The sequence below is a fragment of the Mytilus californianus genome, unplaced genomic scaffold (assembly GCF_021869535.1).
Source record: "Mytilus californianus isolate M0D057914Y unplaced genomic scaffold, xbMytCali1.0.p SCAF_6, whole genome shotgun sequence".
Taxonomy (NCBI): domain Eukaryota; kingdom Metazoa; phylum Mollusca; class Bivalvia; order Mytilida; family Mytilidae; genus Mytilus; species Mytilus californianus.
In genome coordinates this window covers 94820539-94844664 of record NW_026262712.1, presented here as the reverse complement: position 1 = coordinate 94844664, position 24126 = coordinate 94820539, and the positions used below count along the sequence as shown (strand labels likewise).

Sequence of the window (24126 nt, the reverse complement as noted above, 5' to 3'; positions counted from 1 at the left end):
CAATGCAGATCAGAAGAATGAGAACTATGCTTTTAATATAAATAAAATACACAATTCACTACATATCAAAAATTCAAAATGTTCTTTCTGATATTCATATATACTAGCTTAGATGTGCCTCAAGTAAAAACCTCAAGTTACAGTAAAAACTATTCTAATTTGCAACAGCTACACTGTGGAACAGTTTTGCAAATTATTTTACAACTGAAACAGTTTTTCATATTTGATGAATTTTATTTAATCATGGAAAATTTTGAAATGTTGCTGTTATGCAATTGGTATTTTTGATGCTTTGAATATGTTGTTTGCATGTTTAAATATTGGAAATTCAATAAAGCTTGTGTTTTATTGTTCTAACACCCGGAATCAAAATTAAATTCTCTTATCTTACTTCTTATACCATCTTTTTATTTTATGATTTTCATTCTTCTTTTTGTTTGTGGTAAGTTTTTTTTTAAAGCATCTACTATAAATTTGATGACTGCCAAATGAAAACATTACGTAGATACTAAATCTTCAGTAAACTCTATTTTGTCGTTTAAAAGGTCACCCCTCTCTTGAGCGGTCACTTTCAATACTTCCCAAGAGTGACTGCTTAATACAGGTTTGTATATAAATTTATGTTTATTTACATGTCACTATAATAAACAATTTACTTACTTATTGGTGTTACTATCACAATCAAAATTCAAATGCAATTCTCTTTATCACAACTTACCTGAAAAAGTGACATGTTGCCAGAGGGAGTATAGTAAATTTTCTTTATGGCGAGAACAGTAATAATAATCATAGGTACGAGTGACAAGACCCATCCTAGTCCATTGGCCCAGCCTGGATAGGTATAATTTCCATAAGCCAGAGGTTTGTACTGGATCAGGTTAAACAACAGCACAGACTGAAACAAAAAAAACAATATATATAAAAGTACAATATTTCATATATCTGAACCATAAGCTTTTCTTTTTTTCATTAAAACAATTAATTGGACATCTTTGCTATTGGAAAACTGAAATGTTGTATATAAATAGGTCATTTATTTTCATGGTAAAAATTACAAAATAAAGACCCTTAGACTATCAAGACCTTTTCTTTTCACAACAGACATCTGTGGTGATGCAGGGTAAAACAGACATCACAACCCCGCCACATTCTATATGTGCCTGTATCAGTGGTTGAAGTATTTTGCTGTTTCTCATATTTGTTTTTCATTCATTATTTTGTACATAGATTAGGCTGTTAATTTTTCTCGTTTGATATTTGTCATTTTGTGCCTTTTATAGCTGACTATGCGGTATGGGTTTTGCTCATGGTTGAAGGCCGTACGGTGTTCTCTAGTTGTTAATTTCTGTGTCATTTGGTCTCTTGTGGAGAGTTGTCTCATTGGCAATCATACCACATCTTCTTATTTTTATATCAATCATCCCATTAACCAGGACAGGAAATCTCGTTTGTTTAAATTTTCAGTCTATCAAGTAAGGAAATCAATGTTAACCGTCTTTGATCAAAAGAAATGAAAGGAATACTATAAACAGAATCATAATCCAGGGGTTAGTTCAGGTGCTCACGGAGATAGGCAGTTCCTTTGCCATGAGCAGAAAATTATTTGTTGCTAATCATTACATCAATTAATAACAATAAATACACAACTGCAAAGGAGATAAAAATATTAAAATCACTTACAAGTGTAATGGGAGATAAAAATATCAAAATCACTTACAAGTGTAATGGGCGATAAACAAAATTACTTACAAGTGTAATGGGCGATAAAAATATCAAAATCACTTACAAGTGTAATGGGCGATAAAAATATCAAAATCACTTACAAGTGTAATGGGCAATAAAAATATCAAAATTGCTTGAAAATGTAATGGGAGATAAAAATATCAAAATTACTTACAAGTGTAATCGGAGATAAAAATATCATAATTACTCAGAAGTGAAAGGGAAGATAAAAATATTAAAATCACTTACAAGTGTAATGGGCGATAAAAATATCAAAATTACTTACAAGTGTAATGGGCGATAAAAATATCAAAATCACTTACAAGTGTAATGGGCGATAAAAATATCAAAATCACTTACAAGTGTAATGGGCGATAAAAATATCAAAATTGCTTGAAAATGTAATGGGAGATAAAAATATCAAAATTACTTACAAGTGTAATCGGCGATAAAAATATCATAATTACTCAGAAGTGAAAGGGAAGATAAAAATATCAAATTTACTTACAACAAGTGTAAGGGGAGATAAGAACTTCCAGAAGATTGTAAAGAATATTTGTGTTTTTCTTGACATTGGACCAATCATCATCTGTACGTCTTGTAAGAATCTGTCTGCTCCTGTTAACAAATAAATAAAAGCTAATTATCATCAGTCTGTTTAATTTGTCAGCCAGAAAATTATAAAGTTAGAATATCCCTCTCATTTAAAGCAGTTGTATCAAATATGAAGCTAATTCAAATTATGAAAATAATTCATGTAGTTTTTTTTACTGCATCCACTATTATTATTCATGGGGTACCAATGATCATGGATTTCGTGGGTAAGGGTGAATCACAAATTGAATTGTTTGATGAGGTACACATCTTTTATAGGCTTGTATGCAGACTGTCAAAACCCCAAAATTAATTATCCACAAAAATAAATGAATAAATGAATCAATTATTTTAAATTTTGTATTATCTGTGCAATATCTGATGGAATTCATAAAGGAGTAGGGCATTAAGGCCCGGTTTTGGCCCAAGAAAATAAAATGTTTGACAACCATTCCAAATTGGCACATAATGTTTGAAAATACATAGAGTCAAGAAATATAAATGAAAAACATCAGATTTTTTATCTGATGACGTTATATTTACGTCATAATATGTACCGTTTTCATGAAAACGATGAAAAATACAGAACTTGTGCAGTTTTCCATCGTTATTTCCATTGCGGAAACATCGTGAGCAGCCAAGAAACAACAAAATAATTTAAGAGAAGATTTTTTATAATTATTGACATAATTTCACCAAATATAAAGTTGTTTCTTGGGTGCGCACATACTGTGTTAATCTAAAATATACTTAAAATTTGACAAAAAAACAAAGAAAATACAGAAATTTTACAAAATATACAAATTTCGTCATGTCATGGTAACTCGTGAAATTTAGAATTTGCTTTTATTTTCTGAATACCTTGTAGCTTAGTCTAGTTAGGACAAATTTAAGAATAGGTATGATAACTTTTTAATTTGAAGTAATATTTGGGCCATATTGCCCCTACTCCTTTAAGAAGAATTTTCTACCTGTATTAGAGTATGTGTTTCTTAATTTTACAAAATAAAGCAATTAAGAATATTTTTCAGCAGGTCTTTCATCAAATAAAAAATAGTAGATCATTAAAAGTACAGACCATTGGTCATAGACTGATTTCCATGAAAGAAGACTACAATGGTAAATCTGTCTCTTCATTTTATCCACTACTACTTTCTTCTAAAAGTAATTGTGTGACATATGGTTTTTTGTATTGTTTAGCTCATTGGGTCCGAGTACACAGTTATTTCGTAGTGCATTTCTTTTAGACAATAAATGGAAATAAAAAAAATCCCACCTATGTTTCTCAATAATATTTTTACAGTGTGTTGTACTACTTTTGGGACAAATTATATCAAAATTATAGAAAACTTCATCGGCTCTAACTCAAAATATGGATAATTTTATGTTAAGGGGGTCTTGAAATCTTTTGACAGCTTCCGAAATGCTAATTTTTAACCTTTTCCAGCTGGACCAAATCACTACTTTATTTTAAAATTCATAAATCAAATTTTTTTACAGTGTAATTTTATCCCCCTACTTGCTATTTGAGGCATAAAACATGAAGAAATAAATTTGGAAGGGGTATAAAAAAAATTGGCAAGTAACACACTGTCCACACTAGGGACTATATTAGTGGACAACGAAAATCAAAGGACGACAACTGTGTACTCGGACCTAATAGGATAGAAAAAGTTGACCAATCTTAATAAAACTTGGTATGACCTAAGCTTAATAAATTATGAGACTGCTTACAAAGTTTCATGGCAATAGGATATATATTATAGACAGTATGATAAATTCTATATTCAACATTGCTTGTTAAAATTTGACGTTAAAATTGAAAAATTTCAACTATCAACATTTGGGGCTTTAAAAATCAAAATATTGCAAAAAAATACTTTTTAAATGCCTTTATATATAATATATCATGTATTGAAAGCAATAGAATACTCATTTGATTTATCAAACTTAGCATAATTATTCAAAAGTCAAATTTATATAACCCTGTGCCTAAAAATGGAGGTTTTCCAATGAAGGGGGGGCTTACATGAAGATGTAATATTTTCCAGCAATTTTAAATTTGTGAATTTTTTTGGTTATAAATAATCCTTACATATGTATTTAATGTACTTTAAATGGAAAGAAAAACTACAAATAGCTTATCATATTAGTTTAAAAGGGTCTTAGGCCAAGTAAGACTGAAAATAATTAAGGGTCAATTTAGGTCGTAGCACATATTTACATTAAAAAATGCATACTGAAGCTATAGGAAATAAACATTTGTGTCTTTTTCATCATTTCTATACTCAGGTGACATGATACAATAAATCTGAGCACTCTTGCATTCAACATTTTTTGCAGACAGTATGGTCTGATTCAAAGATTTTTCACTTTTTAGTGAAAAACTTGCATGCAATTTTAGTCTCAACAGGCTTATATTTGAACCACTTTCTATCCTACAGAAGAAAAGAAAGATATTATGTGAAATGAAACAGGTACAAAAGACATTGTAAAGTGTTTTTTATACAAATTTAGTGAGGTCTTTATTATGGACTTCAACTTTTATATACCAAGCTCCTCACATTTAACTTGATCCAAACAGGGCGTTAGACGAGGGTCATTTATACAACACATTTTGCACATATTGTCTGAGATAATCTTCTTTTCTGTAGATTCAGAGTCCACAAATGAGTAAAACAACTGGATTAAAGCATAGCAACACAAATATTGACACATGAAAACCTGTCAGATAAAAAGTCAGAATGCCACTTTAGCATCAAAATTGAAAAAGCTATGAAATACTTATTTTGACCATATAATGCCAAAATTGGTCATTTTTGCAGAATTTCTATCAAATAAAAGTTAACATCCTTTAGTTTCATGCTATTTGACAAATTGACACCATTAAATCATTCAGGGAAGTTGCCAAAGTACAGATTCTATATTTACTGATTTCACCTCTTAGGTCCGAGTACACAGTTATTTCGTAGTGCATTTCTTTTAGACAATAAATGAAAATAAAAAAAATCCCACCTGCGCTTTCTCAATAATATTTTTACAGTGTGTTGTACTACTTTTGGGACAAATTGTATCAAAATTATAGAAAACTTCATCGGCTCTAACTCAAAATATGGATAATTTTATGTTAAGGGGGTCTTGAAATCTTTTGACAGCTTCCGAAATGCTAATTTTTAACCTTTTCCAGCTGAACCAAATCACTACTTTATTTTAAAATTCATAAATCAAATTTTTTACAGTGTAATTTTATCCCCCTACTTGCTATTTGAGGCATAAAACATGAAGAAATAAATTTGGAAGGGGTATAAAAAAAATTGGCAAGTAACACACTGTCCACACTAGGGACTATATTCGTGGACAAAGAAAATCAAAGGACGATAACTGTGTACTCGGACCATTGACATAATTCCACATCTCCTTCATATTCTGTCTGATAAAATCCCACATCTCCTTCATATTCAGTCTGATAACTAAAGTGGTTCCACTGCTAGACTGACGGATGGGTTGATGATTTAGATCCAGTGGATATGAATACTTCTCTGTACTGGTCCAATATCCTAAGCTGGATTTTAAATGTGCTACATCACAAGTCTTTGGGAAACATACCCAAACACATTAATCTGACTCTAAGTTTGAATACATACCATAAACCCAGCCAATCAGGGCACTTTCTCCGGCAGCCATGATAAACACCGACCAACTAGAAACGTAATTGTCCATCAATTGTAACACAAACATACCACCCTGAAAAATTATTTAGAAGTTGTCCATCAACGATTTTACATAGCAACATACAACTGTGAAATATTACACATAATTAATTAATGCCTTATTGTCAATTAATTGTTGAAAATAAATATTCAATAGTGAAAAATACAAAATATCAATTTTTTAAAATATATTAGTGTAACATATAGAGAAACTAGATGTGTTGGAATGACAAGAATGACCCCGCTTGCAAAAAAAGCCTTGAAGCCATTTTTAGGAGTGGAAATTTGAGAATGAAAGTCTGAATAACTGTTATTTTCACGAAAGTTTCAAAGTCCAAAGCCTGTAATTTCGGCACAAATCAGCGGAGCTCGCTCTGTAACTCATCATAGTAGACTTGCAAAAAATCAGCTCAATATGTGAAGGCATTTAGAAAAAAGTCTGTTTTAACTGTTATTTTCAAAATCCAAAGCCTGTAATTTTGGCAAAATTCTGCGGAGCAGTACAAAACGTAAACTCTTCATCATAGAAGACTCACATACTAAAAATCAGCTAAGTATGTGAAGGCGTTTAGAAAAAAAAGTCTGTTTGTTGCGGAATGATGAAATGACTGATAAGGGTAAACCTTTACGGCCCAAATGAACATATCTGTTTGGAAATTTTTTCCAGAATTTATAGTTTAAAAGAAGGAAAGAATATGTGAATTATTATAATTTTGGGAAATTTTTTGTAACATGAACAAACAAGAACCATTATCAAGCTGTATCAAATAAGGAGATATGATTGCCAGTGCGACAACAATTCAAAACAATTCAGTCACATGAAGAAACTAGTTTAGAACATCAGTATGCATCAAGCAGACCATTGCAACATCCTTTACAAGTTGTGACAAAATGTATACTCAAACTGAAGTTGTGCAAACATTGACCCCAAAATTTAGAGCTGGTAGCAGAAGCAATCTGTACATATGGGGTAGTCCCTGTCAACATCTCTGTGGCTAACTAATAACTTTCTAGTAGTAATAAATTAACCCTATAAAAAATTAAATTAGTAGGCAAAATAAGTGCGCATTTACCTGAGTTGTAACAATGATGCCACCACAGAATCCAATGATACAGGTGACCAGAACTACACAGACTTATTTACCTGATTTGTAACAATGATGCCACCACAGAATCCTATGATACAGGTGACCAGAACTACACAGACTTATTTACCTGATTTGTAACAATGATGCCACCACAGAATCCTATGATACAGGTGACCAGAATTACCCAGACTTATTTACTTGAGTTGTAACAATGATGCCACCACAGAATCCAATGATACAGGTGACCAGAACTACACAGACTTATTTACCTGATTTGTAACAATGATGCCACCACAGAATCCTATGATACAGGTGACCAGAACTACCCAGACTTATTTACCCGTGTTGTAACAATGATACAGGTGCCCAGAACTACCAAGACTTATTTACCTGAGTTGTAACAATGATGCCACCACAGAATCCAATGATACAGGTGACCAGAACTACCCAGACTTATTTACCTGTGTTGTAACAATGATACAGGTGACCAGAACTACCCAGACTTATTTACCGGAGTTGTAACAATGATGCCACCACAGAATCCAATGATACAGGTGACCAGAACTACCCAGACTTATTTACCTGAGTTGTAACAATGATGCCACCACAGAATCCAAAGATACAGGTGACCAGAACTACCCAGACTTATTTACCTGTGTTGTAACAATGATGCCACCACAGAATCCAAAGATACAGGTGACCAGAACTACCCAGACTTATTTACCTGAGTTGTAACAATGATGCCACCACAGAATCCAAAGATACAGGTGATCAGAACTACCCAGACTTATTTACCTGTGTTGTAAGAATGATACAGGTGACCAGAACTACCCAGACTTATTTACCTGAGTTGTAACAATGATGCCACCACAGAATCCTATGATAAAGGTGACCAGAACTACCCAGACTTATTTACCTGTGTTGTAACAATGATAAAGGTGACTAGAACTACCCAGACTTATTTACCTGAGTTGTAACAATGATGCCACCACAGAATCCTATGATACAGGTGACCAGAACTACCCAGACTTATTTACCTGAGTTGTAACAATGATGCCACCACAGAATCCTATGATACAGGTGACCAGAACTACCCAGACTTATTTACCTGTGTTGTAACAATGATGCCACCACAGAATCCTATGATACAGGTGACTAGAACTACCCAGACTTATTTACCTGAGTTGTAACAATGATGCCACCACAGAATCCTATGATACAGGTGACCAGAACTACCCAGACTTTCTTCTTCCTCAATGACGGGTATGTATCCTGAATGGCTGTCAGACAGGTCTCTAACAGAGCAAACTGGAAATAAATTCATCAATTATCAACTTCCTTAACCTTACTTTAATCAAATTTTATTACTAAATAAAATGCTTCGCTGGGGCGCAGCTTGATACGACCGCAGAGGTCGAACCCTGAACAGTTGGGGCAAGTATGGACACAAAATTCAAGCTTGATACAGCTATGACTTTGGATTGTCATTAAATATTTGACACAGCATAGGTTTCTGACACAGGATGAATGTGGTGTAAGAACTGGAAAAAATTTAATTTACCTATTATGGTGGAATATCCATAAACTTAATTGTTTGTTAATTTCAATATATCAAAGAATATGTAGAATTCAATGTTTGATGTAATGTAATAAAGTTGAAATTTGGACCGTTTTTGTTCAATGTGGACCAATTTGGTAACATGTATAAATAATCAAAAATCTAAATACATGGGAGCCCATTTAAATACATCATAAAGGTATTAAAATAGAAAGTGACATCATAGTCATGGCTAAAAATAAACAAAAATCCTTAATCAGCAACATTTAAAGTAATATCTAAAAATAAAATTCCTTTGTAACCATAAAAGCCCATTTAAATACATCATAAAGATATTAAAATAGAAAATGACATCATAGTCATGGCTAAACATAGCAAAAAACCCTTAATCAGCATCATTTAACAGTAATATCTAAAAATGGAAATTACATCATAAAGGTATTGAAATAGAAAATGACATCATAGTCATGGCTAAAAATAAACAAATCCTTAATCAGCATCAGCAACATTTTATAGTAATATCTAAAAATAAAATTCCTTTGTAACCATAAAAGCCCATTTAAATACATCATAACAGATATTAAAATAGAAAATGACATCATAGTCATGGCTAAACATAGCAAAAACCTTAATCAGCATCATTTAACAGTAATATCTAAAAATAAAAATTTCTTTGCAACCATAAAAGTAAAATAGAAAATGACATCATAATCATAGCTAAAAATAAACAAAAATTTTTTTTATTGGCAAATTTCCAATGAAGTTTATTACACTAAAATTGTTGGCAAATTTCCAATGCATTTATTAACAATAAAGTTATTGGCAAATTTCCAATTTACATAATTTAAAAGCAGTGTAGATGAGATATTTAAATGAGTTTGAATTACCAACCTTACACTGCTTTTAAATAATGTTCTTTACTCAATTATTTGTCTATTAAAATGGAAACCCTTGTTTTTTAAACTTTTTTCCCCTTATTCCTTAAACATTAGAGCCCCATAACCCCCCCCCCAAAGCCAATTATTACTTTCCAATGTAACCTAAATTTCCAATATACATAATTTTAAATTTCAATTCCTCATGATATATAACCGTATCATTATTATTTTCTTTCATATATAAATCTGAAACAACCATCTTTAAATGGAAAATTTTAAAGAAAAAAAAGGAAAAAAAAAAATCCTACCCCCCACACATTTTTTCAACCCCTTTTGATTCATCATCCCCCACCTCAATCACAACCTTCAATTTGTGGTATGGTACATTGCAATACAATTTCACAGAGATCCATACACTTGAACACAAGTTTTTGTTGCAAACTAAAAAAATCCTTATTTTTGACCAATATTTGGCCCCTTATTCATAAATGTTTGAGCAATTAACCCCAAAACTCAATTCCTACTTTCTCTTCGTGATAAAAAATAACTAACTTAAAATGTAAATTTTAAGCAAAAAAAAAAGGAAAAAAAAAAATTACCCCTTTTTTGACCCCCGCCCCCCTTATGATTCATCACCCCCACCCCCCTTTCCCCCCAAACCAAGCTCAATAACAGCCTTGCCTTTGTGGTATGGTACCTTGTAATACAATTTTAGAGAGATCCATACACTTGAACACAAGTTATTGTCTAGAAACTAAAAAATGCTTATTTTAAACCCCTTTTTAGGCCCCTTATTACTAAACGTTTTGGGCAATTACCACAATACTCAATTCCAGCTTTCCCTTTGTGAAATGGAACCTTGTAGTAAAATTTCAGAAAGATCCATACACTTACACACAAGTTATTGTCATGAAACTAGAAAAATGCTTGTTTTTTGCCCCCTTTTGGCCCCTTATTCCTAAAATTTTGAGGCAATTAACCCCAAAATCAATCCCAGCATTGACCCTTTGTGATATGGAATCTTGTGGTACAATGTCAAAGAGATCCATATGCTAACACACAAGTTATGTCTGGAAGTTACAAAAATGCTTATTTTCGGCCCCTTTTTGGCCCCTAATTCCTTAACTGTTGGTACCATAACCCCCAAAATCAATCCCCACCTTCCTATTGTGGTATTGAACCTTATGGTAAAATTTCATAGAGATCCATTCACTTAAACTAAAGTTAGAGTGCGAAAACCATTGTGTATTCGGACGACGACGACGACGCCAACGTCATACCAATATACGACCTCAAAATTTTTTTGCGGTCGTATAAAAATAGTTCTAAAAATAAAATATTGTTCTATATTTACACATGCAGCAAGAAAAAAGTTAATTTTGAACCACTTTATCTGCAGTATGCTATTAAATAGTTTTTAGTGCTCTTTTGATATCATCAATATCTATGCAATTATTGTTTTTTCACTATTCAAGGTTATGGGAGGGTAGATTTTATGCCAACTCCATAACTTTTCCATATATTGAATTTTTTAGTCCCTATATTTGTACTCATGGGTTTGTACTGATTGGTTTTAGTCCATATATTTGTAATAATATGTTTGTACTTATTATTATAGTCCCTATATTTGTGCAAATGGATTCATACTTGATTATAGTCTTTATATTTGTACTAATCGGTTTGTGCATTTTGGTTATAGTACATGTAATCACATGTTAACTGTTAACTCACCTCACTACCCATTCCCAGTGTAATCATCATAATAAAAAATAAAATAGACCACAGTGGAGATATTGGTAATCTGGTAACTACATCTGGATATACTACGAAGGCTAAACCAGCACCTGAAAAAGTAGTGAACCATTCAGAGTTATTTCCCTTATATAGGTGCACTGACAATTAAGTCTGAATGAAAAACCTTCTTAATATCCATGATATTGTGTTACAGTATAATAGTAAAAGGAACTAATTGAGCATCTTTAAAAAGACATAAGTCCAAAAGCCTATTTCATAAAACTTCTGTGAAATATTTATAAAGCTTAAATGATGACAAATATGATCACATGACTTATGGAATTGACTCTTGTCTGAGCCATTTTACAAGCTTTAAACTTGTAGAAATTGATTTTTACCGTGATTTTTAAAAAAATTTCATCTGTTATACCTTGTGTAAAATCATGTCTTGGTTTTATTTTGGTGTCAGATTAAGATACCTTTGAATTTGGAAAATTTACATATTTTCTGTATCAAATTATGCAATTTATTAAAATAAAAATGTTAAGTGTTGTTTATAATAGACAGAAATAAAATGCTTCGCTGAGCACAGCCTGATACGACCGTAGAGGTCTAACCCTGAACAGTTGGGGCAAGTTTGGACACAACATTCAAGCTTGATACTGTCTGAATTTGGAATGTGATCAAATTTTTGACATAATATAGGTTTCTGACACAAAATAAATGTGGTCAAAGATCTTAAAAATTTGAAATGGGACATTTAATTCAACTAAGTGGTCTGATATCCAAAATCTAACATGGTTAGATTCAGCATATAAAATAAACAGCTGCGCCATGAGCGCATGATACACCTGTCGCATTTTCAAAGAATAAAGTTCAATCACTTCTCAATGTCATATCAGAAATTTAATTCATGTCAATAGATATAAACAATTCACCAAAATTTCTTGCAAATTGGTGAAAGAATTTTAGAGTTATTGTCTGAAAACTGGAAAATTCCTCTTTTTTTAATGAATAAAACCTCATAACTCTGAAATGTAAAATCTGAAATTTATAAAAAAGGAAAGGGAGCTCACATCAATAGATATAAACAATTCACCAAAGTTTTATGCAAATTGGTAAAAGCGTTTTTGAGTTAATGTCCCACATGTTGTCGACGGACTGACGTACAGACGGACAATGGTATACCATAATACGTCCCGTAAAGGGGCGTATAAAAACACCAAAAATTTAATTTTAGTTGAAATCAAGCAAAGTTTAATTTTAAACCTTAATATGGACTAATTTGAAAACAGGGCCCAAAATAAATAAAATGCTCAGCTGGGGCGCAGCTTGATACGACCGCAGAGGTCTAACCCTGAACAGTTGGGGCAAGTATGGAAACAACATTCAAGCTAGATACAGCACTGAATTTGGATTGTAATTAAATATTTGACACAGCATAGGTTTCTGACACAAAATGAATGTGGTCTAAGAACTTAAATTATGATTCATCACCCCCAAACTCAATCCCTGCCTTCCCTTTGTGGTATGGTACCTTGCAGTACAATTTCAGAGAGATCCATACACTTAAACACAAGTTATTGTCTAGAAACTATAAAAATGCTTGTTTTTTTACCCCAAATTCCTAAACATTTAGGGCAATTACCCCCAAACTCAAACCCAGTTTTCCCTTTGTGATATGGAACCTTGCAGTACAATTTCATAAAGATCTATACACTTACACACAAGTTATTGTCCTGAAACTAGAAAAATGCTTGTTTTTTTGCCCCTTTATGGCCCCTAATTCCTAAAATTTTGAAGGAATTACCCCAAAAATCAATCCCAGCCTTCCCTTTGTGGTATGGTACCTTGCAGTACAATTTCAGAGAGATCCATACACTTGAACACAAGTTATTGTCTGGAAACTAGAAAAGTGCTTGTTTTTTGGCCCCTAATTCCTAAACGTTTAGGGCAATTACCCCCAAACTCAATTCCAGCTTTCCCTTTGTGATATGGAACCTTGTAGTACAATTTCATAAAGATCTATACACTTACACACAAGTTATTGTCATGAAACTAGAAAAATGCTTGTTTTTTGCCCCTTTTGGCCCCTAATTCCTAAAATTTGGAGACAATTACCCCCAAAATCAATCCCAGCATTCCCTTTGTGATATGGAACCTTGTGGTACAATGTCAGAGAGATCCATACGCTTACACACAAGTTATTGTCATGAAACTAGAAAAATGCTTGTTTTTTGCCCCTTTTTGGCCCCTAATTCCAAACATTTGGAGGCAATTACCCCCAAAATCAATCCCAGCATTCCCTTTGTGATATGGAACCTTGTGGTACAATGTCAGAGAGATCCATACACTAGCTCACAAGTTATGTCTGGAAGTTACAAAAATGCTTATTTTTGGCCCCTAATTCCTTAACTGTTGGTACCATAACCCCCAAAATCAATCCCCACCTTCCTTTTGTGGTATTGAACCTTATGGTAAAATTTCATAGAGATCCATTCACTTAAACTAAAGTTAGAGTGGGAAAACCAATGTGTCTTCGTCATACCAATATACGACCACAAAATTTTTTTGCGGTCGTATAAAAAATCACAGGTCTGAAATTTCTATATTTCAAAACTGTGATTTAATTTATTTTTTGGTGTTTTGATTCATTGCTGTCAGTCCATAAATCATATTTTATGTATTAAATAAATGGAGAATGTGTCCCATGGACACAGATACAGATGATGCCCTCCCCCTCCCCCTCTTTTGCATATAACGTTATAAAGGGACATAACTCCAAATTGGTAAAAGTGACGCCACCTAAATTCAACTTGATCTGTGTTTTGTGGGAATATGCATTGTGTATAAGTTTCATAACATTTGGTTGAGGCAAACTAATTTTGAAAAGGACAAGGGTAACACTTAATGCCCCCTCCACCACAGCAGGGGCATAAAAATATGTTTTTTTTTTATATCTGTCAGCATGTATTCTTTGTCTCAGGGGTTTCTATATTACGTCTATTTGATCTATTTACCTTCATCTGTGACTTTATCTATAGGCTATCCAATGATATTTACCTTCATCTACGACTTTATCTATAGGCATGTCTAATTCTTTGGCCAGGTATCCAATGATACAGAATATCACAAAGCCAGCAAATAAACTTGTACAAATATTGCCAAACGATACTATTAACGAGTCTCTGGAAAATAAAATAAAAAAATCTGAAATCAATCTGTGCCTTCAACCAATAAGAAACTATGAATATTTTAGTTGAATTTAATTTTAGTTATTCCAGGGAAAAGGTATTGGGTGGTTGAACACCACATGATATTTTTCTGTGGGTAATTTTAGACCACATATATGGTAAAAGACTGTGTGTACACGCACAGACATTCTTTACTTAATATAATTCTTCATTATATTCTTGTAACTCCCCATTTCCCATTATAGGCATTCTTTTAGTTTTATTTATGATAAAAAGATTTTTTTTTTTAAATTTGGCTGTCATAGTAATAAAATCTGGTCCCAATTCAATCAATACATTTAAAACATCTGTTGATTAGATCTTGTGATAGACACAGAAGATACTTACTTTAAACAATTATTGTGAAATTTATTGTAACTTGAAAGTGTGATCAATCCACCCCAAGCTGGACTCAGTGCAAAGAAAATCTGGGCTGCTGCATCTGACCATACCTGTAAAATTAGAAATACATTATTGACTTTTAAGTGATATTCTTGTAAAATCAATATCTAGTGTTAAGCATTGTACTATATTCCAATTAAAACTCCCAAATAATTTAATCTCTCAGACTTATTGGTCTACCAAATAGGATTTTTCTGTAACATAAGAAATAGAGATTTTGATATTTTTTTAGACAGAATTGTTTCCCTTTGTACATGTACAGTTATTGAAATTACATTTATAAATTATCTTTACTCTTAAAAATTACTGTTTAGTGATTTTAGATATTCAAAAAGTATATAAATAAGAAAATAATAACAAAAATAAATACATTTTGATTTTATTGGCATATTTTTGCTTTTTAAATAAAAAGAAATAATGACCAAAAAAATAAAAGTAGATGGTTTGTATACTTACAATCGTAACAATTTTGATATCAATTGGGCTGAATAGTTGTCTTTGTAAATGTATACACCAGTAATTTCATTATTTATCTGGACAGTTTACTAGGCAGGTTTGTTTTCTATTAAATTTTTCTTAATTGTATATCAATTTTTAAATTTCATTCTCTAAATTTGGAGATATGTAGTTGAAGCATCAATCAACTTTGTTTTGCACCTCGTCAAGTGCATTTTATTTTTTTTAAAGAATTGTGAAAATTCAAATATTTCAAGTTGAATTATGAATATTATGAACTATTTTTATTGTTTTAAACAAGTTGTAATCATAGTGAACTTGCGAGTGAAAAGCGTACCATGTGTAACATGTTGTTTAGATGAAACAAGATAATTCATAGTTTATATAGTTATTACACATTCAAGACAGTTTAATGTAAAGATATAGGAGCTATATGAGTAATTATTTATTCATAAGTTATAAGTTTAGTTATGAAGTAAGTGTTTAGGTTTTTTATAATAAGTCTGGAATAAGGTGTGTTTCATATTGGGAATGTTATAAATTTTTCAAGAAGAATCTTGATCAGTTGCGTGTTTTAATGAAATGATGTAATAAAATGAGAGCGAGCAAACATAAGAGAATTGTTGAAAATCAGAAATAATAAGTTTATTACTATACGTTTCATTTCCATGAGAGTTTTTATCGTCAAACAACTTTCAAATATATATTTCCAAAAATAAAATATAGACATGACAATGACCACCAGGGATAAAAACATGTAATGCTCATACCTGCCAACCTCTGAAACCTTCAAAGAGGGACATCTCCCCCTCAGCTATGACAGCTGAGGGGGAGAATTTGTGCAAACGACATTTTCAAGTTAAATATATGACCTGTTTACGTATTCATCTACAAAATACCAAAAAGAGTTAATATATATACTTTATTTCTTCAATTCATGGTTATAATCTATACAAGGTGGGGTTTTATTTAGCCTTTTTCAATACCATTACATTCCATAACATTCAATATTTTGATTTTGTTGTAAGTCTCACAATAAGCATGCTTTCAAACATCGTACAGACCACCAGAAGAAATCGAAAAGTTGATAGAACATGATGTGCAAAAAGACTCATTGCCAAGTGAACTTGGTCGTAAAAATTCAAAATTTTTCATTCAAATCTGCTTGACATTTCGATTTGCAGTTATCTATTTCTTCCTTTTACATTGCCGCTTGGTTCAGACAAAGACCTCTATCTTCTTGGAGTTGGCATAGCAGAAATGAATTTCGATTACTCATATATCGAACATAAAAACTACTGTGATCAAAGTTTTCAAATGATCACTGATTGTTTATTTATTTCTATTGAAAGTAATGAAAATGCCAGAGAATTACGAACACGGGTTATTCCAGGTAAAATTGTCCAAGAGCGGGAGATTCTATACTCCCGCGCGGGAGGGGACCGGCAAGCGGGAGATTTCTGGAATTTCGTTGTTTGCGTCTCCCACTCAAAACGGGAGGGTTGGCAGGTATGATTGCTAATCTTCTTTCTAATACAGAAGTGAGTGTGCATATGTATTTTTCTACATTTTCATGTAATCACATTTCATAAATCATGTGAACAGTAATTAACACACGACTTTACAGTGAAACCATCAGGACATCCCATTTAGATAGAATTTTACACAAGATGAACATAAAATTTATTAACAATTTTTTCCAATGAAGTTCACCAAACTTCAAGTGAAAATGTAATTATTTTTTACTTGTATTTCAAAATATTAAACACGGAATTTCCATATGAAACAAATCTATTTGATTTTATTTCAAATGAAATTCATGAACAAATTAATTATCAATAGAAATGCAATTAATCTTTAATATAATTCACTGGTTCTTTTCAATTTTCAATAAAATGCTCCGCTGGGCGCAATATGACCACAGAGGTCGAACCTTGAACAGTTGGGGCAAGTATGGACACAACATTCAAGCTTGATACAGCTCTGAATTTGGACTGTGATTAAATATTTGACACAGCATAGGTTTCTGACACAGAATGAATGTGGTCTAAGAACTTAAAAAAATTTAATTTACCTATTATGGTTCAATATCCAAAATCTAAATACATGGTTAGATTCAGCATATCAAAGAATCCAAAGAATTCAATTTTTGATGAAATCAAACAAAGTTGAATTTTGGACCCTTTTGACCTCAATGTAGACCAATTTGATAACGGGGCCCAAAAATCAAAATACATGGTTAGATTCAGCATATCAAAGAACCCCATATATTCAATTTTTGTTGAAATCAAACAAAAAAAGTTTAATTTTGGACCCCAACATGGACCAACTTGAAAACTGGGCCCATAATCAAAATTATAAACACATGTTAAGATTCAGCATATCAAAGAACCCCAAGAATTCAATTTTTGTTAAAATCAAACTAGGTTTAATTTTGGACCCTTTGGACCTTAATGTAGACCAATTTATAAAACGGGACCCAAAATTAAAATTTAAATACACAGTTAGATTTGGCATATCAAAGAGCCCCAATAATTCAATTTATGATGAAATCAAACAAAGTTTAATTTTGGACCCTTTTGACCTCAATATGAACCAATTTGATAGCAGGGCCCACAAATAAAAAATCTAAATACATGGTTAGATTCAGCATATCAAAGAACACCATATATTCATTTTTTGTTGAAATCAAACAAAGTTTCATTTTGGACCCCAATTTGAACCAACTTGAAAACTAGGCCCAAAATCAAAAATCTAAATACATGTTTAGATTCAGCATATCAAAGAACCCCATATATTCAATTTTTGTTAAAATCAAACTAAGTTAGATTTTGGACCCTTTGGACCTTAATGTAGACCAATTTGAAAACTGGACCCAAAACTAAAAATCTAAATACATGGTTAGATTCGGCATAACAAAGAAATAAATGTGGTCAAAGATTTTACAAATCTAATGCGCCATACTGTGCAATCAAAGATTACTTCTTGAAATTTTTCAATATTTGAAATTTGAAAAAAAAAAAATATTTGAAGAATAATTCTTTTTAATTTCTGAAATCTGAAATGAGAAAAAATTTACCCCCACAATTTCTTTTTACCCCCGCCCTTTTTCCCCTAAAAAATTCTTTCCCTCAAGATATGGTCATAGTCTCGATTCAAATTTCCAATGGAGTTTGCAACCATAATTAACCATTTAAATTTACCATAGTGCTAACTTAATCTATTTTATAATAGAATTTAAAATATGGTGTCAAATCTTTCATATGGATTTTTTAGCCAAAAAAAAAAAGATGCAACATTTGCAGATATTTTTACTGGTCTTCCTTTGTAAATATGCATTTCTTTAAACATAATTTAAAAGCAGTGTAAGGGAAGTAATCAAAACGTTGTATTTGGATTACCTCCCTTACACTGCTTTTAAATTGTCTTAATTGTTCATTAACCATTACTTTATACATAATTTAAAAGCAGTATAAGGGAGGTAATTTAAATGATGTATTTGATTTATCTCCCTTACACTGCTTTAAATTATGTTTTGTACTTAACTATTTATTTGTCCATTAACCAGGACAACCTTGTTTTTCCCCCTTTTTTGCCCCTAATTCTAAAACGGTTTGAGCCATAACCCCCTAAAGCAAATCCTAACCATCCCTTTGTGGTATGGAAACTTGTGGTATAATTTCAGAGATCCATACACCGTTCCACAAGTTATTGACTGGAAACTAGAAAATGCTTATTTTTGGCCCCTAATTCCTTAACTGTTGGTACCATAACCCCCAAAATCAATCCCAACCTTCCTTTTGTGGTATTTAACCTTATGGTAAAATTTCATAGAGATCCATTCACTTAAACTAAAGTTATAGTGCGAAAACCAATGTGTCTTCTAACATACCACGACGACGCCGCCAACATACCAATATACGACCGCAAAATTTTGCGGTCGTATAAAAAGTGCTGATGATGATTATGTATGAAGGAACATGAACCACTATATGAAGTATCTACGTACCTTAGCATCAGTTAACTTCTCAAATCTTGGTGTGATATAATATAGGACGCCGTCCATAGCACCAGGGAGGGTTACCCCACGGAAAAACAAAATACACAATACCAAGTAAGGAAATAAAGCTGTGAAATATACCACCTGAAAAATAATATGTTCAATACACAATACTGAAAAGCATTTCAATGATTTTCTAGAAATACCTTTATATGTTTCATATGCTTCTTGAGTTCTCTTCAGAAGTTTTTTTTATTTAAATCTTAATTGATAACACTTATAAATTTATTGCATCCTAAGTAAGCTCTTTCTAAATAGTGCCATATTTGAGCATGCTTGTGCTAGAATGAACACAAAATCTGAATGAAAAACTGATTATGTTTTGTTCCAAGCTTATAGTACTCTCTAATCAGCACCCTGCCTGGCAATTTTGATTTTGGAGTAAAAGACTATGGACAAATCACAGCTGAATTGATAGTTACCAATTTTTAGACTCTTTTTGCTTAAGTTTTAACAAATATTGTGTATTACAAACCTTTCCAGTGGACTTGACACCTTTTCCTAATGCTAAGAAAGTTAGTGTCCAGGCAGCTGCCAAACACAAAATAACTTTCCAACGTACATTGCCAATTACTTCAATACCAGGTGACAAACCCAAAATTTCAACCCTGAAATATAACATTATTTAGTCATGAAACATTTAATATACAAAATTGCATTGTCTATGACTTTTATACCAGGAGAGAGACCTAAAAGTTCTTCTGAAATAAAATAACAGCTATCCAACTTATTGTCAAAACCTCATCCTGAACGTGCATGAAATATTTGCCACTGGACAATATGCAACCAACAATCAATCAAGTCAAAACCATCAGGAAATATAAGAGTGAAATGCATGATAATTATTCACATATATATTTCAATGAGTGAAAATGCACATAAGTTTAATCGATCTCTACTAACTTTCAAACTCGAACAAGATATTGTTGATATAAATTTTTCATATAAACTTATATACATCAAGGTGTGATAGCACTTACAAGGCAATTTTTCATATAGCTTTTCTTACAAAGGGCCTAAATACTATAAATATATTTTTGTTCAAAATTATTATCTTTAATAAGAATCTGAAAATGATTTTAAGGGTACAGGGACAATTAATGAACCTCAGTTCAAATGAGAAATGACAATGCTAATAAACACCACTGCATACCAAATACCCTTGACTCATCATAAGTGGTTCCTTTAAACTGACCTAAACACAAACTTAAAACGTCAATTGTGCAATAGTTTCAAACAACAATGTATCAGGATGAGGGGATGAACATCATGCCTAAGATTAGCTATTTCAACATCTTTAAGGGGAGACAATTATATTATTATTGAAAGAACTTTATTCCTTGGCAGCAAAGTCTAATGAGCCATGTGTCCAGAAATAAAGCTGCCAAGATTATTCACAAAACTGGTTTCATATGAAACATTGTTATAATTATGAGCTATACTATAAACAGTTATCTGAATACAAGAAAGCCACAAAAAAGAACAAAACCAACACAAACTTTTAGTTAAACATCAAAACTGCAAGTACAATCTAAATTGACAGACCTACTAGATTGTTAGCTGTCAAGATCAACGTTTTTCAAGAGCACTGCTTATACAATTTGGCTTCCAGTAACTTGTTTATCAAATTTTTTAATTTTTTTTTAGATTAGACTTTTACTTGTGATATTCATAAGTCTCAGCTGAATCTCTGTATTGCAAACTCTGTAAATCTCATCGTCACTTGATATTCTTACCTGTAACAACTATAAAACATCATTCATAGCAATATTCAACAAGCATATAATTGATTTGTTAACATACTCAAAATAATCTTGAGCAGGAGCATGTCTTTCTGTATGGTTAAGTTTCATAGGATTAAGGCCTATTTCATTAGCCATGGAAGCATTATAACAAGTCTGATTGAAGTATATACTTCCATTTACAGCTGAACAAGCATCTGCAGCACCGTAAGAGTAACAGTCTAAAAATATAAACAATAATAGTGTTAACATGGAGCATCAGCAGCACTATAAGAGCAACAGTCTGAAAATACAAACAATAAAAGTGTTAACATGGAGCATCAGCAGCACTGTAAGAGTAACAGTTTGTAAATACAAACAATAATAGTGTTAACATGGAGCATCAGCAGCACTGTAAGAGCAATAGTCTGAAAATACAAACAATAAAAGTGTTAACATGGAGCATCAGCAGCACTGTAAGAGCAAGTCTAAAAATACAAACAATAATAGTGTTAACATGGAGCATCAGCAGCACTGTAAGAGCAACAGTCTGAAAATACAAACAATAATAGTGTTAACATGGAGCATCAGCAGCACTGTAAGAGCAACAGTCTGAAAATATAAACAATAATAGTGTTAACATGGAGCATCAGCAGCACTGTAAGAGCAATAGTCTGAAAATACAAACAATAAAAGTGTTAACATGGAGCATCAGCAGCACTGTAAGAGCAACAGTCTGAAAATATAAACAATAAAAGTGTTAACATGGAGCATCAGCAGCACTGTAAGAGTAACAGTTTGTAAATATAAACAATAATAGTGTTAACATGGAGCATCGGCAGCACTGAATCTGAAGCAGCATGGACTTCAACTGAATTGACAGAGGGAAATGACCTTTTACTGGAGCAGAACCAGTAAAACAGATATTTGCAACTGTAATAATCCAATTGAAGCGACAATGTTGGCAACAGTCCAGTTTATTTCATTCTATTGCAGTAATAATAAAATGCTTCGCTGGGCACAGCTTGATACGACCGCAGAGGTCGAACCCTGAACAGTTGGGGCAAGTATGGACACAACATTCAAGCTTGATACAGCTCTGAATTTGGATTGTGATTAAATATTTGACACAGCATAGGTTTCTGACACAGAAAGAATGTGGTCTAAGAACTTCAATTTTTTTAATTTACCTATTATGGTCCAATGTCCAAAATCAAAATACATGGTTAGATTCAGCATATCAAAGAACCCCATATATTCAATTTTTGTTGAAATCAAACAAAGTTTAATTTTGGACCCCAACTTGGACAAACTTGAAAACTGGGCCCATAATCAAAAATCTAAACACATGTTTAGATTCAGCATATCAAAGTACCCCAAGAATTCAATTTTTGTTAAAATCAAACTAAGTTTAATTTTGGACCCTTTGGACCTTAATGTAGACCAATTTAAAAAACGGGACCCAAAATTAAAAATCTAATTACACGGTTAGATTTGGCATATCAAAGAACCCCAATAATTCAATTTTTGATGAAATCAAACAAAGTTTAATTTTGGACCCTTTTGACCTCAATATGAACCAATTTGATAGCGGGGTCCACAAATAAAAAATCTAAATACATGGTTAGATTCAGCATATCAAAGAACCCCATATATTCAATTTTTGTTGAAATCAAACAAAGTTTAATTTTGGACCCCAATTTGGACCAACTTGAAAACTGGGCCAAAAATCAAAAATCTAAATACATGTTTAGATTCAGCATATCAAAGAACCCCATATATTCAATTTTTGTTAAAATCAAACAAAGTTTAATTTTGGACCCTTTGGACCTTAATGTAGACCAATTTGAAAACTGGACCCAAAATTAAAAATCTAAATACACGGTTAGATTCGGCATAACAAATAAATAAATGTGGTCAAAGATTTTACAAATCTAATGTGCCATACTGGTCTTCCTTTATAAATATGCATTTCTTTAAACATAATTTAAAAGCAGTGTAAGGGAAGTAACCAAAACGTTGTATTTGGATTACCTCCCTTACACTGTTCTAAATTATCTTAATTGTTCATTAACCATTACTTTATACATAATTTAAAAGCAGTGTAAGGGAGATAATTTCAATGATGTATTTGATTTATCTCCCTTACACTGCTTTAAATTATGTTTTGTACTAAAGTATTTGTCCATTAATGAGGACAACCTTGTTTTTCCCCCTTTTTTGCCCCTAATTCTTAAACGGTTTGAGCAATAACCCCCCAAAGCAAATCCTAACCATCCCTTTGTGGTATGGAAACTTGTAGTATAATTTCAGAGAGATCCATACACCGTTCCACAGTTATTGTCTGGAAACTAGAAAATGCTTATTTTTGGCCCCTTTTTGGCCCCTAATTCCTTAACTGTTGGTACCATAACCCCCAAAATCAATCCCCACCTTCCTTTTGTGGTATTGAACCTTATGGTAAAATTTCATAGAGATCCATTCACTTAAACTAAAATTAGAGTGCGAAAACTAATGCGTCTTCGGACGACGACGACGCCAAGGTCATACCAATATACGACCACAAAAATTTTTTTGCGGTCGTATAAAAAGATGGTTTAAAATAACAGATCTGAAATATTCCTGAAATGTGACGATAATTACACAACATTGTGTTCAATTGACTATCAATGTTTGAATTGACAGCAGACATCATCCAATCAAAGATGTATTAGAACAGAGCATTTAAGTTGGCATTATATGAAGGTCTATTTACATGTTTAAGAGAAAGAATTGAGGCTACTTACACGGTGTAGCCCAGTCTTGATGGCAATCTTCCCATGGCAACACAGATGTAAAGGATATAAACAGATAGAGTATACACCATCCTATAATTACTGTGTAATACAATGCAACCATTCCAGATATGGCTATCATACCATAGCCAAGTCCTGCAAAACAAAGTCATACATTAATACTGTCTTTGTACAA

At 32.2% G+C, this 24126-nt stretch overlaps 1 protein-coding gene across 3 annotated transcripts in view; it reads right to left on the bottom strand.

The window, feature by feature from the left end:
• Window positions 1-24126, bottom strand: part of LOC127704887 (sodium- and chloride-dependent glycine transporter 1-like) — a 65871-nt gene that overhangs the window by 8391 nt on the left and 33354 nt on the right. For all 3 annotated transcript variants that reach the window (XM_052209122.1, XM_052209121.1, XM_052209123.1), the window contains exons 5-15: window positions 23943-24086; window positions 21239-21398; window positions 19911-20043; window positions 19385-19519; window positions 14866-14969; window positions 14348-14472; window positions 11282-11394; window positions 8294-8422; window positions 5961-6060; window positions 2231-2340; window positions 719-895 (exon numbers count right to left, since the gene is read on the bottom strand). In XM_052209122.1, coding sequence (XP_052065082.1) covers window positions 719-895; window positions 2231-2340; window positions 5961-6060; window positions 8294-8422; window positions 11282-11394; window positions 14348-14472; window positions 14866-14969; window positions 19385-19519; window positions 19911-20043; window positions 21239-21398; window positions 23943-24086 — 1430 coding nt within the window. The remainder of the gene's footprint in view (window positions 1-718; window positions 896-2230; window positions 2341-5960; window positions 6061-8293; window positions 8423-11281; window positions 11395-14347; window positions 14473-14865; window positions 14970-19384; window positions 19520-19910; window positions 20044-21238; window positions 21399-23942; window positions 24087-24126) is intronic.